Source organism: Fusarium subglutinans (genome assembly GCF_013396075.1).
Source record: "Fusarium subglutinans strain NRRL 66333 chromosome Unknown NRRL66333_c0000128, whole genome shotgun sequence".
In the NCBI taxonomy this organism is placed as follows: domain Eukaryota; kingdom Fungi; phylum Ascomycota; class Sordariomycetes; order Hypocreales; family Nectriaceae; genus Fusarium; species Fusarium subglutinans.
In genome coordinates, this window is record NW_023502191.1 from 245 (window position 1) to 13,518 (window position 13,274).

Sequence of the window (13,274 nt, forward strand, 5' to 3'; positions counted from 1 at the left end):
AGGTACCTAAGGTAAAGTGCGCTGTAAATCCAGGTGCGGTCCCTGATCGGCCACTAAGAAACCGCTGAGCAGAGCCAACTAGAGCCGCAATTCGCCAAGACCAGGTTCCTTCATCAAAATTCTCATAAACGACATCGCCCAGACTCTCGACTCTTATCTATTCTTTGCGACCCTGCGACGCCCGCCACTCGCCCACGACGAAACTTCGCGACAGAGCGATCCCTCTTAATTACTTGTTCTTCTCTCTTTCTTGGGGATCCTCTTGTCTTCCTTTTTTTTTGCTTCCGAAGTCTTCCGCCTTGGGCCGTCACCGACTCGTTCAACAATTTCCTCCGACCCGAGCTCGATTTCTTTGCCGAACCCGGATTATGCCCTTGGGTCTTCAACAACAAGATTCTGACCTCGTCTTCGCTCAATCGACGACGACGAACGACGGATCGACGACTGCGACGAGCGATTTTGCGCCATCCCCCGAGCATCGTCATGCTGCTTGGACGGGTCGTCGCTCGGAAAGTAGTAGAAGCAAGACCAGTGACCAGAACATGACCGCACAAGATGTCGAGGCTGAGGGGCGACCGCCGTATCTTCACGTACGTTAGAACTATCAGATCAGGGTGCCATGATCGCATCGCCAAGCGTTTTCGACCTATTCGTTTCCAGGTGCGCTAACATGGGACCCCTCGACAGGCCATGATCGCAGGTGGTATTGGAGGATCTACAGGCGATCTGCTCATGCACTCACTCGACACTGTCAAGACGAGACAACAGGGCGATCCCCACGTTCCTTCAAAATACACATCGCTGGGACAATCCTACTACACGATATGGAGACAGGAGGGTATAAGACGGGGTCTCTACGGTGGATGGATTCCTGCGCTTGGAGGTTCATTTCCAGGAACGGTTATGTTCTTCGGTACATATGAATGGAGCAAGCGATTCTTGATAGATCACGGCGTGCAACAGCATATTTCATATCTCACAGCAGGTACGGCACCACAATGAGATCCAGCAGCAGTACAGACGCTAACAAACTTATAGGTTTCCTTGGAGATCTCGCAGCATCTATTGTCTACGTCCCCTCAGAGGTTCTCAAGACACGCCTCCAGCTTCAAGGCCGTTACAACAACCCACATTTCACCTCAGGCTACAACTATCGCGGTACTATCGACGCTGCTCGAACTATTGTGCGCGCAGAAGGCACGTCTGCTTTGTTCTACGGTTACAAGGCCACTCTCTACCGTGATCTGCCATTCTCAGCTCTGCAGTTCATGTTCTGGGAACAGTTCACCACTTGGGCTCGCAAATACAAGCAGAGCCGCGATATCGGAGTTTCCCTAGAGCTTCTTACAGGTGCCGCAGCTGGTGGTCTTGCCGGTGTTATCACCTGTCCCCTCGATGTCGTCAAGACACGACTTCAGACTCAAGTCAACACACCAACAGAGTCCCGACATCCCAAAGACCACCATGCCAACTCACAAGTTCGACACATTTCCACCTCTTCTCCCAGCACACATCGGCCACGGCCTGGCGCCATTGCTCTCGACACATCCTCCGTCTTCACCGGCCTACGGGTCATCTACCGCACTGAAGGCGTAGCAGGATGGTTCCGCGGTGTCGGACCCCGAGGAGTATGGACATTCATCCAGAGTGGCTGCATGCTGTTCTTGTACCAACGACTCCTTCGACAGCTTGAGGTTCTGATGCCCGTCGAACGAGAAGAAATGTAAAAATCTCCACACATGCACATACACCTTGTTCTCACCTTGTCGTTTACTACCTTACTTGCTATGATTTTAAAAACATTTATTCACGCGCGGTCGCAAAAAGTTTCCTCCCCGCTTCACCCCCCACCCTGTATAACTCACGCATTAGAGAAGCGGACTCTATGAGATGAAATGCAATGGACATTTATGTACAGATAGAAAGAGACGTTTGGGGCTGCGGACGGCCGTCATTGTTGGGCGTTGGGAATAGAAGGGAATGACTGATCAGACATATCAGGACATGAATAGAGTTGAGAGCATGAAGCATAGAAGCTCTCTGTTGACTTCACAATTATGACTTTTCAAATAGGGCAAATTTGCTTAATGACTGGTTCAACGACTCGAGGAATTCTCTGGTAAGGTGAATGGCGTCGAGGACTTGATAATTGGTACATGAAAACCTCTTGATAACAACGAAAAACTCAAGTCAACACTTGTCTGTAAAATCAGGGGTATAAAACACAACTTCAAAGCGCATTAGCAACAAACAGTAGTGAAACATGCACTCTGGTATTCCTTCCTTCGTAATAATCGTCATAATTATTGGAATATCCTGCAGATCAAGCATCCGGATCACTATCTTCCACGCAAGGCAACTCCTCAAAGTCGCTCGCACGAGTACGTAACTCATCGCGAGCAAGGCACACTGCGATAGCAATGGTCAGGGCATTCCAGATCCCCTGGTGTTCATCTTTGAAATCGACTTGGACCTGAAAACTGACATGGGCGTCGGATCCTTTGGAGGAATCGACGGTAAGAACAAGAACCCAGGTGTTTATAATGAAGAGACCGTATACCACGGGAGGGTGGCGACGGTAGATGTGTCGAGGGGGAGTCTGGGGTTCGTCGGGGAGAGAGGGCGATGGGGACTGTGAATGGTACGACTCCCTCGAAATCATCGCTGTCTTGGGGAGTACTCTTGTGGAGATACTGGGGCTCTTAAGTCCAGGTTCGATCTTGACAGCGACTTCATGGGTTTCGGTGGTTGGAATCACGTTTCCAACTCGAGGATGTGAGCCGAGTCGGCTCTCAGCAGGCGTGAGCCATCCCCCAAACGATGTTAGCCCGTCATTTGGCTCTAGTTTGATCTTCGGAGATGCGAATACACTGGGCTTGATAACATCCCAGAACTGGGGGTTTCTATCCTCTCGGAGAAACTCTCGCTGAAGCTTTGCGAGAGCTCTCATACGGTTCTGGATGTGCTCAGTGATCTCATCTTCCAGCATTTTCGTGTCTACAATTTCCGTCAGGATGTTCGGAACAATACGTAGATGCAGGTAATCGCCGTCCTGTGCTGCCCAGCTCAAATACTTGTCGAGTTCTCGTTTGATGAGCTGCGGTACCTTCATCTTAAGGCCACTCTGAATGGTTGTCCTGGTCTTTGCTGTTAGGTCCATGAGACGAAGAAGTGCGGTTGTTGCTAAAAAGAGTGAGTAATGTACACCATAATATGAGGATTAACATACCTCGAAAGTCCTTTGAGTGAGCATAGATGATGGGAGGGAAATCATCCGAAGTCTGGAAGACGATATCTGAGATTGGCACCCCTCGTAGATCTACATCCCATGTTGTTGGAAGCATGGGTAGATCCTGTCGCATGTACAATATCTCAAAGAGTCGCTCCTCAGCAGGAGCCCAAGTACTGGCACCAGGATATCGCTCCTTTTCCAACTTCATCAACTCTTCCATGCTGTTAGAACAAGGGACTTCTTCTTCATCTTCTTCATCGATTGTCAAGAAGCTGAGCTGAACATCTTCATTATAGCTTGTGGGACTCGACATCTTGCGAGTGTCTGCATCATAGTTGAGTCTCTTACGAGGTGAGACCCGAGTCGTCGGACTCAAAGAACGCTTTGATTTGGTGTGTTTTTGCATTTTGGGTGTTTATGGATCATGAGGGCGGCTCTGGAGATCGATGTTCCTGTTGTTTTGTTTTTTGTTGTGGGGAGAAAGAATAGGCTTCGTTTTGTGTTGATGAGAAGGAGTAATTGTTGCACTGCGAGTACCCGTGAGACAACTGAGTTAAGGAGATGTCACTTCAACCCAGGCCAATGATTTTCGCTTAATGTGCTGTAACAAATGGCTAGGAAGATAATTGAAGTGCCAAAATAGCCTCTTTTAGTGTTAAATATTTGATAGTTTACCCCAGTCATGAATATGACCTCGTGAAGTGAAATGATATTCACCTTCTTACACTGCTGGATGCGGGGCGTGCACCTATAATATCTTCAATCCCCGCACCCCTCCCGGAAGTTCACTTTCGCCGTAGAAGCCAATCAGAGCCAGTCATCGAATTTCTTCACATCCCAAATCAATCGTCGCCGACCACTTTTGAAAGGGCAAAACGACGACCATGGCCGAGGTAGCAAAGACTGTAGCTCGCCAATTGCCCGGCTTCAAGCTGGGCCAGAAGCAGGTTTTCCTGTAAGTACCTTTGATCCCTCTCTGCTGTCTACCAATCCTGACAATCTCTAGGCCAAACCATGTAATCACCTTTCTTCGAAAAGATCACCTCCCACCAAACGAGGCCACTTTCCAAGTCCCTCTACGATTCACAAAGTTCGATCTCCGAGATTACCTCTGGAACCTATACAATGTTGAGGTCACAAAGGTCCGATCATACGTCAAGCAGCAACCTCTAACCCAGCGCAACTCCCACTCGCGCTCGTGGTACCGCCCCAAACCCCTCAAGGTCATGACTGTCGAATTGGCAAAGCCCTTCCAATGGCCCGAACTTCCCCAGGATAAAACACCCTGGAGCAACCAATTGTTCCAGATGCGCGAGGATATGTTGGAGAAGCGAAATCAGGAGCATATTTCGCAACAGCGATTCGAGATTCCTCTCAGGAGCAAGCAGCTCCCGTCCAAGGAGAGACAAGAGTTGGCCAATATGGCACAAAAGCTGTTATCGGGAGAGGAGAAGTGGACTAACGATGTTATCTTGGATCCTAAATGGGAGAAGATACTGAACAAGGAGGAAGTAGAGGTTAAGAAGGACGCAAATGAAGCTTAAACGACTACGAAAGGCGAATGACGACTTGGAACTGCAGGAAACTGCTAATGAAAGAGGCGGCAATTCTATGAGGAGCCACGGATGATGGACCTCTGTAGGATAAGCGGCCATCACAACTGTACATTATTGTAACTAGTCTTGGATCGGCAATGCATGCAGGCGGGTTAAAGAATATGAGCGCAAATATAGACGCTGAAAGCTCGTATATTCTTTGTCTCATGGTTCTATTTCATGCCAATGTTCGGGTTGTTGAAAGCGCAATACTTCGTTCCCCCAAGCCCACCAACCAGCCGTCAAGTTACGAGCAAAGATCTCGAGGCCAGTACATTCTTTGCCAATGACATCTTGAAAGAGGCCTCGCAGACTGGGCTTTCGTGAATGGACATCAGGGACCGCCACGATGACTTTAGACTCGAGAGCATCTGGCTTCTTGCTTCCGATGCGCTTCGCTATAATGAGCTTTTCCCATGGCTTTCTCCATGTTGACTCAATGTCGTAGAGGGGTTCACCTGACGCAGCAACCTTGAGCCACGTCCATTCAGTCACAAACTCGAGACCCCAAGCAGCGAACAGCCCTTTTGGGGAAGTCAAAAAGTCGTGAATGCTATGTTTGTTAGTGACCCAGACGGCAACGAGTCCATCTGGTGCAAGATGAGAAGCTAGAGGGATTTGTAGCAAAAGGTTGCGCATTTCGGTAAGAGTTGATACAGTAGCATACTTGTCTGTCTTTCTCCTGGCAGATCGATTTGGCCAGGGAGGATCTAACACAACAAGATCAAACTTGGGAGCCGACATGTGAAAAGTATCACGCATGGCCTTAACAGAGCCATCAAGAAATTCGGCTTTGTCTGGTATCAAAGGCGGTAGAGCGGTTACTGACGGTGATTGTTGTGACTGAAAAAACCGGTCCCGATGGAAAGGTCCAGAATATGAGTATCTGCTGGCAAGGTCCTGTAAGGTGCTGCTGACCGTTTCAGTGGTCATGAGCTCAGCCAACTGCGCGCCAGGAGACGCAGTCGCAAATGCCGAGTGGTCGCCTCCTCCATGCCGGGGCTCCGGCGTCGGAAACGGACTTGTGGGGGGCTCTGCGGAGACGATGCGGCGGCGGGGGATCTGAGACGGGAGAACCTGGCTCTCTTCTAGAGACGTGGGGATGTCTAGAACAATGAGGCTCTTGTCTGGGCTCTCAAAGAGAATAGAGGAGCTTCTGTGGCTGTTGGCCTCCATAACTTAGCTGACTCGGATGACTAGGTATTCTTCCACCTGGATTGGCTTTTGCTTAACCCGCGGTTGAAAGAATAAAATTCGCGGCGATGGTCGGCAAACCTCGGCTCGGTTATTGATCACCGGGACCGTTAAGCCTCGCCATGCCCTGCCCTGTGAATGTGCTGAGGAACGACAAGTTTTCAGTGGATTATCAGCGCATTAGCCCACTGAAGTGACAGGTCTTGAACCCCTGATGGCCTAATTCCTCTATTTTTCTAGGGTTCTGGGGGATCTCCATTTCCGCGGGCGTGACCACCTTTGCTAGTGGAGGTCATTCACTTGTAAAAAACTTGTGGGGGGCCTGTATTCGCCCACTGAGCGTCGGTCTAATGACGTCCAAGCCGCCTCTGACCGGGGGAATTCTGCCGCGCCGCATGCCGGGATCACCTCCAAAATCCTCCCCATATCCGAACTTCTTCATCCTCCCCGCAAAACCTGTTTCTATTACTCCTCCAAGTTTTTGAGAATATTCCACTGAAACCGAAATACCTCAGTCGCGTTGGCTTCGAACACCGATCCCCATTCGACTCTGCCACGGCATGTCGCGCCCGTAGGCCTCGAATCCGTTCAACAAGGTCAGGCACGTGCTTCTGCGAGCCTCGGGGCCATGTCCTCTGCCGACGCTGCTCAGATGGAGCATGCCTCAATGGCCGATGTTGCACGCAATAGAAATATCCAGAGCCATGTCTCTTCTCACACACTCAGCAAGTCGCCAAAGGAGCCTCCTGTGTGTCCTACGGACCAGGAAGCAGTAGCACCAAAGGCACAAATGAACAGCTTCGAATATGTGTGGAAATCTGGAGTTGCGGGTGGTTTAGCTGGCTGCGCTGTAAGTTTGTCGAAGCCGAAGATGGAGATCTCCAGAAGTTTCTGACTATTTGAAATAGGGCAAAACTGTCGTCGCACCATTGGATCGAGTGAAGATCCTCTTCCAGGCCAGTAATCCACGATTCGCAAAATACACAGGATCATGGGTTGGTGTCGCAAGCGCCATGAAGGACATTCATAGATATGAAGGCATCACTGGACTTTACCGTGGACACTCTGCGACTTTACTACGAATCTTTCCTTACGCCGGTATCAAATTCCTCGCATACGAACAAATTCGAGCCATTATTATCCCTGATAAACACCATGAGACACCAGTGAGAAGACTGCTCAGTGGAAGTTTGGCTGGTGTCACCTCCGTCTTTTTCACGTATCCTTTAGAAGTTATGAGAGTACGACTTGCTTTCGAGACTAAACGTGACGGCCACTCTTCTTTGTCATCAATATGTCGTCAGATTTATAACGAGCAACCCGTTCAGAAAACAACCACGACTCGCCTACCTAATGCGCCTACGACGGCAACTGCTGCAGCGGAAGCGACAGCAGCGACAGTTGGAGCCATTGCTCCTCAGACAGGACTTATCAACTTTTACCGAGGTTTCGCTCCCACAGTCATGGGCATGCTTCCATATGCGGGCATGTCTTTCTTAACTCACGATACTGTTGGTGATATCCTGCGATCGCCTCGTTTTGCGCAGCATACGACACTGCCGAAGAAGGCAAACCACCCTGAAGGAAAGCCAGCGCCTTTACGATCATGGGCAGAGCTTACTGCTGGTGGAATCGCTGGTTTGATCTCTCAAACGGCGTCATACCCTCTGGAAGTCATTCGACGACGAATGCAGGTTGGCGGTGCCGTTGGTGACGGTCGTCGACTGAGGATAGGAGAAACCGCTGGTATGATCTTTCGAGAGAGGGGTATTCCTGGTTTCTTTGTTGGCCTCACCATTGGATACGTCAAGGTGTTCCCAATGGCGGCGGTCGCATTCTACACGTATGAGCGCATGAAGCTCGTCTTTGGCATATAGATGCATTTGAGTACTACAGCACCATCGGAGGTCAGGATTGATTTGGCGTTGACGGAGTCATTGCGCGGAACGGAAGCGGAATTGCACACATCTTTTGGGACAGGTTTTTGGTGAAGTCGAATAGGGGCATACGGCTAGGTGTACATACAACAAGAAGTACAATACCTTGTGGCTTTATGAGCAAAGTTCTCATGTGTGGAAATATGTCTATTCCCATTCAATATCCGTGAATAAAGGCTCTTTTGCTGTTTCATGGCGGCGCCTTTGCCACGCACTATAAGATGAGGCGGCGGCCTCCGTGGTATCTTTGTGGTGTAATTCATTCTGAATAGCGCCCCTTTTCTCATACTCTTACTAGATCTGGGAACCCGACGCCCTCTGAGCGTGGGATGTCGTCGTATTACTCATCGGGCTAAGAGTTCACCAGACCAAGCAGCCGGGGCGAGTAAGTGATCTGCACGAACTGGCTTAACGCCGTTGAGAGAGCTAACGCATATCCCGGGTAAGGGATCGCAGTTTACGGTTATAGCTCGCCCGCACGTGCCAGGCTTCCAAGGGTTTTCGATGTCATGTTCTGGCTGTGCAGACTCGAGATGGATGGGGCGTGAAGGGTAGTCGTGGCGCCAAAGTGCTGGTGTTTGGCTAGATGCGGACTAGAAATCATGGATGGGCGACGGCTTCTAGAAGTTGTGGTTAGATCGATGATAAGTATCTGTACTTACGAGTGAGTTGGGCATGGGGGTTTTAAGTAAGTTACCCGTCAATGATCAACTAGTGTTTGTAAACCCTGGATTTTAGAGGATTTGTGCTCAGACGTTGTAGACTGGGGTCAAGTACGAGAAGATGGAGGTGAGCTATATGGATTGGCAAGCCGAGACGGTATCGTCAATCTGATAGACTTTTTCTTCATACCTCTCCAGCGAACGAAGCATTGCTTTGTATTCTATGACGTGTCTGACATGCAAATTCTCTAGCTGCATCTTCGTGGTGTTGTGGCGATATCGGCAGTTGAAACAGAGTTACAAGTTACCCAAGAGAAACATGATGACTTGCCAATTAAAGCAGCTCCATGCACAGTAAGCACGCCAAACATGCATAGACGAGTTGCTACGCAGTAGGTGACATTCAATACTACTGTAGAGTCACATGAAATGCCGTTCAGTACCTAAGGTAGCGTTCTGACTAGTAGCAATACTCTCCGAGTAATTTACCCTAGAGCGGTCGAGTAGTCGAGTCAAGCCCGGGTATGACGGTAATAACGGATCAACGTCAACACCACTAGGAACAAGATCTGCTTGATGCATACAATGCAAAACACGGGGCGTCCAGTGGCATCATTCTACAGAACGTGGATTGGTGCTGACTCTACTGTCAATTGACGTTGAAGTTGAAGATGAGTTTATAGATCGTTGATTGGCCACATATGTGCTTGACCAATGACAACCCGGCATAGGTGAAGCTAAGTGAGCTTGCCAAAATTCCAGGCGCAGCCTCAGCCTCAGCCTTTCATCTTCACTTCATCAAAGCTCCACCACCAACAAACACGCTAGACTCTCGAATCGCGAACCATTTAGATTCCGCTATTCGTCAATTGGTGTTTCTTGACCAGTACAGACGTATAGAGCTCTTTCAGCCTTGCTCCCTATTCCCGCGCGTCCATCTTCATCATGGCGTCCGCCGCCGACCTCGACGGACTCGTACTCCTTCGCCAATCCATCTCCTCCAACGCGCCCTTTGTCCCCACCGCATCAGCCGATGCCTCTGCGACCGAAGTTCCTCTATCTCAGGCGACGTACTTGCGATTCCCCGATCGGGATGTCGCTGTTCCTATCGACAACCCGACGCGCTTTGTGTCGCAAGACAAGCCCGTCGACCTGCGCAGTATCTACTTTGCTTGGCTGAACCGCGAGGTCGCTATCCCTGAATATAATGCTTCCGCAACAAAGCTCAACGAAGAACTGGCAGCTGCTGGTGGCTCGGGGAAGGTTCAAAATTTGGGTTTCATTGAGCGTCTGGATCTGATTACCTGGCTCGAAGGTGCTAGCGAGGAGAGCGAGTACATCAAGCCTTTGCCTAGTGACAAAGATGCGGCGGCTGCTGGCGAGACCGCAGCTGCGAAGACGGGCGCAGTGACTTCAACTGCTCAGTCGCGATCTGGCCGTGGTACTATGGACCCGAGACTGGCTGGTATCTACAATAGCGAACGAAAGATGGGCGATCGCAACACCGTTCTAAGGGGCATCAAACCTACGGTAAGTCCTTGCAACCTGAGAAATCCTTGAGTTTTGGTCTGACCTCGCTAGGACTTCTCCCATGTTCGCAAACTTGCTGCGCCTTTCATCCAGAAGAAATACCAGTCCAGCTCCAGCATTCCCACTAACCCATCACTTGCCCTTAACCAAAAACCTCCTACAAGACGACCAGACCCTATTATTCTCCTATCTCCCTCTGCTTCTTCTTTGCTTCGCTTATCAAACGCTCGATCGTTCCTCGAGGACGGCAAGTTTGTGCCCACCGATGCAGGTGGTGCGATGAGCAACATGCTTCATGTGCAGCGCATCATCCCCTCCATCGACCCAAATCGCCCAATGCGTTTCATCCTTGTAGAGGGTCCTGAAGCGTTCAAGCCTGAGTACTGGAACAGAATCGTGGCAGTTCTCACGACTGGTCAGACTTGGCAGTTCAAGAACTACAAGTGGAGTGACCCCAACGAGCTCTTCAAGCACACACTGGGCGTATATGTCGGTTGGCGAGGAGAGTCAGCTCCGGATAATATCCGCAACTGGGGTCACCGCGTCCTGTCCACTGGCATTGACCGATGGCGAGGAGAAGGCCATGATGCTTCGCGATTCCGTGATAAGGAGATCGTGGAGCAGATCTGGAGGGCAATCGAAGAGAACATGCGATACAGGGGTTGGAAAAAGGACAGGGCTCCCTCATCGATATAGTCGAAGGACTCACATTTCTATTGTACATGAAGTATTGCTAAAAACGAGGCTCGCTGTGGAGGGTTGCTTCACATAATGGAGTTATGGTCCAAACGGGAGAGAAAAGACTTGCATTCCTGTCTGTACCGAACATGCCTACAGGGTGGCGAGGTACAGGGGGATTAAAAGCGATGGCGTTAGAACGGTTTCTTGCTATGTAGACGTATTTATCTAGTCTAGTTGTACGATCTGTGGCGAGTGGCATACAGGATTTCAGAATCCAGGTCAATTGAAATTTCGCTTTTACAGCGGGTGTCAGTATAACGTCAGCAAGTGTTGAATCTGAAGTCAGACGTTACCCTGTTGCTACTTTTCTGTTAGCGGCATATAGATGTCGTTTCAGGCTTTCAGCGTCTCCGACTCCGCGATGCCAAACTCTACCCTCATTATCGACGATGATACCCAAAGAGCAGCATCGACTTGTTGGCACGAAACTGCACCCTTTCGATAGTTTGCGTCCTCCATAATATCCGACTGGATGGTCATATATCAATTGCACACACATACTTCTCTAGTCAACTCTATAGCCCACCGAGTCAAAGCTCTCCAAGCCGAGAACGCATCGTGAGTTCAGTCACGATATATCGATTTGCACAGATCCTACAGGCTGGAAAGGTTGCAGAAACTACCGTATCTACGCCCGCAACAAAGACGCCAGTAGCTACATGACAGCGAATCGTCTGTGTCAGTATGCAGCGGCAAGTAGGGCTTGACCTTGTCGATCGACACTGCACACCCCCAAGACAAAACCTCTTGGCCCAGAGCTTCTATCCAATGCTGAGTTTGAACTTGGGCGACCGATCTTGATCTAAAAACCTTCAGCTTGTTCCTTAGAGTGTTCCCCACACAGAGCTTGCTGCTGGCGAGTCTGGGGAGGTCAAGAGGTGCTGCACACGAGTCAGTCGTTTTTGTTAGGTCCAAGATATTCCCGGGCTGTCAGACTGGGAGATCGTCATAAACTCGTACGAAATGTATCAGGTGGTCACTAAGTGCGCTTGAGTCAAGCCCTAGCAATTTCGTCCCGCAGGTAGTCAAATTCGAACATGCTGGCGCGTATTTGGCCATTTGCGTCTTGGGCAATGATAACAAGTAGCGTAATGAGGTCCTAGCCACGATACAGGAGTCGAAGCCTTTTCAGTGAGCACAGCCGCGATAAACCTCACATTTATTGTTCACCGCATACAAGGTAGTATTCAGCATGTTGAATAGGAAATGCTCCGTGGTTTAAGAGAGATGGCGCCCAAGCATTGTCCACTTGGCGGCCGACGGCTTCTAGTGAGTGGAATTGCACGATGGATTCCCGTGGTGGGTGGACTTGGTGGATAGTACGTACGCTTGGAAAAGATGTTGAGCACGGATTTCAGCCCAAGAAATAGGGGCACTTGCTGCATGTTTGAAGCAACCATTCACACGAGTTGGATCACACGGCTGAGAAATACAACCTCTAGCGCCCTCTAGCGACATGCCTGTCGATAGGCATATCTTGTATACCAAGATACACACATCATCAAGTCAAGATGCGATTGAGACCTGGAAAATCAATCCCGAATGTTGGCTCCCGTCTACCAGATCGCCCGCTAGTCGCGTACTGATGTACGCAAGGCTAGTCAATGGCCAGGCTTCACTCTACAGGGGCGTATCCTAGCCTGCCGTGCTTTACAGGAGTCATTATTAGTTCGCCGACTAGAAACTCGTACCTCCGTAGCCTGACCTTGCTCGTTTTCATATCCGGTGGAGGGTCCATATAATAGATATGATATAGTTACGCTTGCACTGGAGTTCGGGGTTCGCCGTGCCTAACCCTGTACTCAGTACCGATATGAAGGGTCTACCACAATGCCGACAATTTCGTAATCACCAAGTGCCGTACCACAGGAGCTCGCGCCAGTACGCCTACTAGCCGTCTAGTTGGCGATCGTACAAGGCCGTTCTGTTTGTGGGCGAACCAGGATAACGGTAAGGCTGTAGGCATGAGCATGAATCATGCTGGAAGCTCAGATTTACGGTCGCACGTGACCGTTAATCCTGCTATGAGAGAGCATCTAGCGGGCAGCTGTATCCGCAGCTAAGCTAGGATATCGAGTCAGAGCCTCTGGGTTTAAGTGACGGGAGCGAAACTGTTGGTTGTCTGATCTGATGTTTTGAACAAGACGGGATTGTCTGCAGATTTTGTGGATATCGTCATCCCGGAATGGTTAGACGGATCTGTTCCGTGATCGCTTACCTCGTGCGAGGCACATGGCAAAGTACATTGTACCCTCTCGCGTGGCAACTTAAAAGCAGCATGAACAGGGGGACCGAATCAGATTGATTTGGAACCCTGCAGATATTGAGATTTTCGCGAATGTTGTTGGCACGTAGAGGGATCTGGCGAAACAATGCTCATGAT

The 13,274-nt window shown here is 49.9% G+C and overlaps 6 protein-coding genes across 6 annotated transcripts; 4 read left to right on the forward strand and 2 right to left on the reverse strand.

Moving 5' to 3' along the window:
• Positions 1-368: 368 nt before the first annotated feature.
• FSUBG_8905 (mitochondrial transport) lies at positions 369-1,727 on the forward strand (the record flags this gene model as incomplete). The annotated part of the gene is made up of 3 exons (XM_036687361.1): positions 369-590; positions 688-985; positions 1,039-1,727. 3 exons carry the CDS (start codon positions 369-371, stop codon positions 1,725-1,727), a joined length of 1,209 nt encoding a protein of 402 aa, XP_036535560.1.
• A 596-nt stretch (positions 1,728-2,323) lies between these two features.
• Positions 2,324-3,638, reverse strand: FSUBG_8906 (uncharacterized protein; the record flags this gene model as incomplete). Its single annotated transcript, XM_036687362.1, has 2 exons — positions 2,324-3,183; positions 3,230-3,638. 2 exons carry the CDS (start codon positions 3,636-3,638, stop codon positions 2,324-2,326), a joined length of 1,269 nt encoding a protein of 422 aa, XP_036535561.1.
• Positions 3,639-4,116: 478 nt separating this feature from the next.
• Positions 4,117-4,776, forward strand: FSUBG_8907 (uncharacterized protein; the record flags this gene model as incomplete). The annotated part of the gene is made up of 2 exons (XM_036687363.1): positions 4,117-4,187; positions 4,239-4,776. 2 exons carry the CDS (start codon positions 4,117-4,119, stop codon positions 4,774-4,776), a joined length of 609 nt encoding a protein of 202 aa, XP_036535562.1.
• A 216-nt stretch (positions 4,777-4,992) lies between these two features.
• Positions 4,993-6,003, reverse strand: FSUBG_8908 (MT-A70 family; the record flags this gene model as incomplete). The annotated part of the gene is made up of 1 exon (XM_036687364.1): positions 4,993-6,003. One exon carries the CDS (start codon positions 6,001-6,003, stop codon positions 4,993-4,995), a length of 1,011 nt encoding a protein of 336 aa, XP_036535563.1.
• A 646-nt stretch (positions 6,004-6,649) lies between these two features.
• FSUBG_8909 (mitochondrial carrier leu5) lies at positions 6,650-7,898 on the forward strand (the record flags this gene model as incomplete). The annotated part of the gene is made up of 2 exons (XM_036687365.1): positions 6,650-6,871; positions 6,930-7,898. The coding sequence occupies 2 exons, from the start codon at positions 6,650-6,652 to the stop codon at positions 7,896-7,898; spliced, it is 1,191 nt and encodes a 396-aa protein (XP_036535564.1).
• Positions 7,899-9,565: 1,667 nt separating this feature from the next.
• FSUBG_8910 (cell division control 73) lies at positions 9,566-10,846 on the forward strand (the record flags this gene model as incomplete). The annotated part of the gene is made up of 2 exons (XM_036687367.1): positions 9,566-10,150; positions 10,202-10,846. The coding sequence occupies 2 exons, from the start codon at positions 9,566-9,568 to the stop codon at positions 10,844-10,846; spliced, it is 1,230 nt and encodes a 409-aa protein (XP_036535565.1).
• Between the last annotated feature and the right edge of the window lie 2,428 nt (positions 10,847-13,274).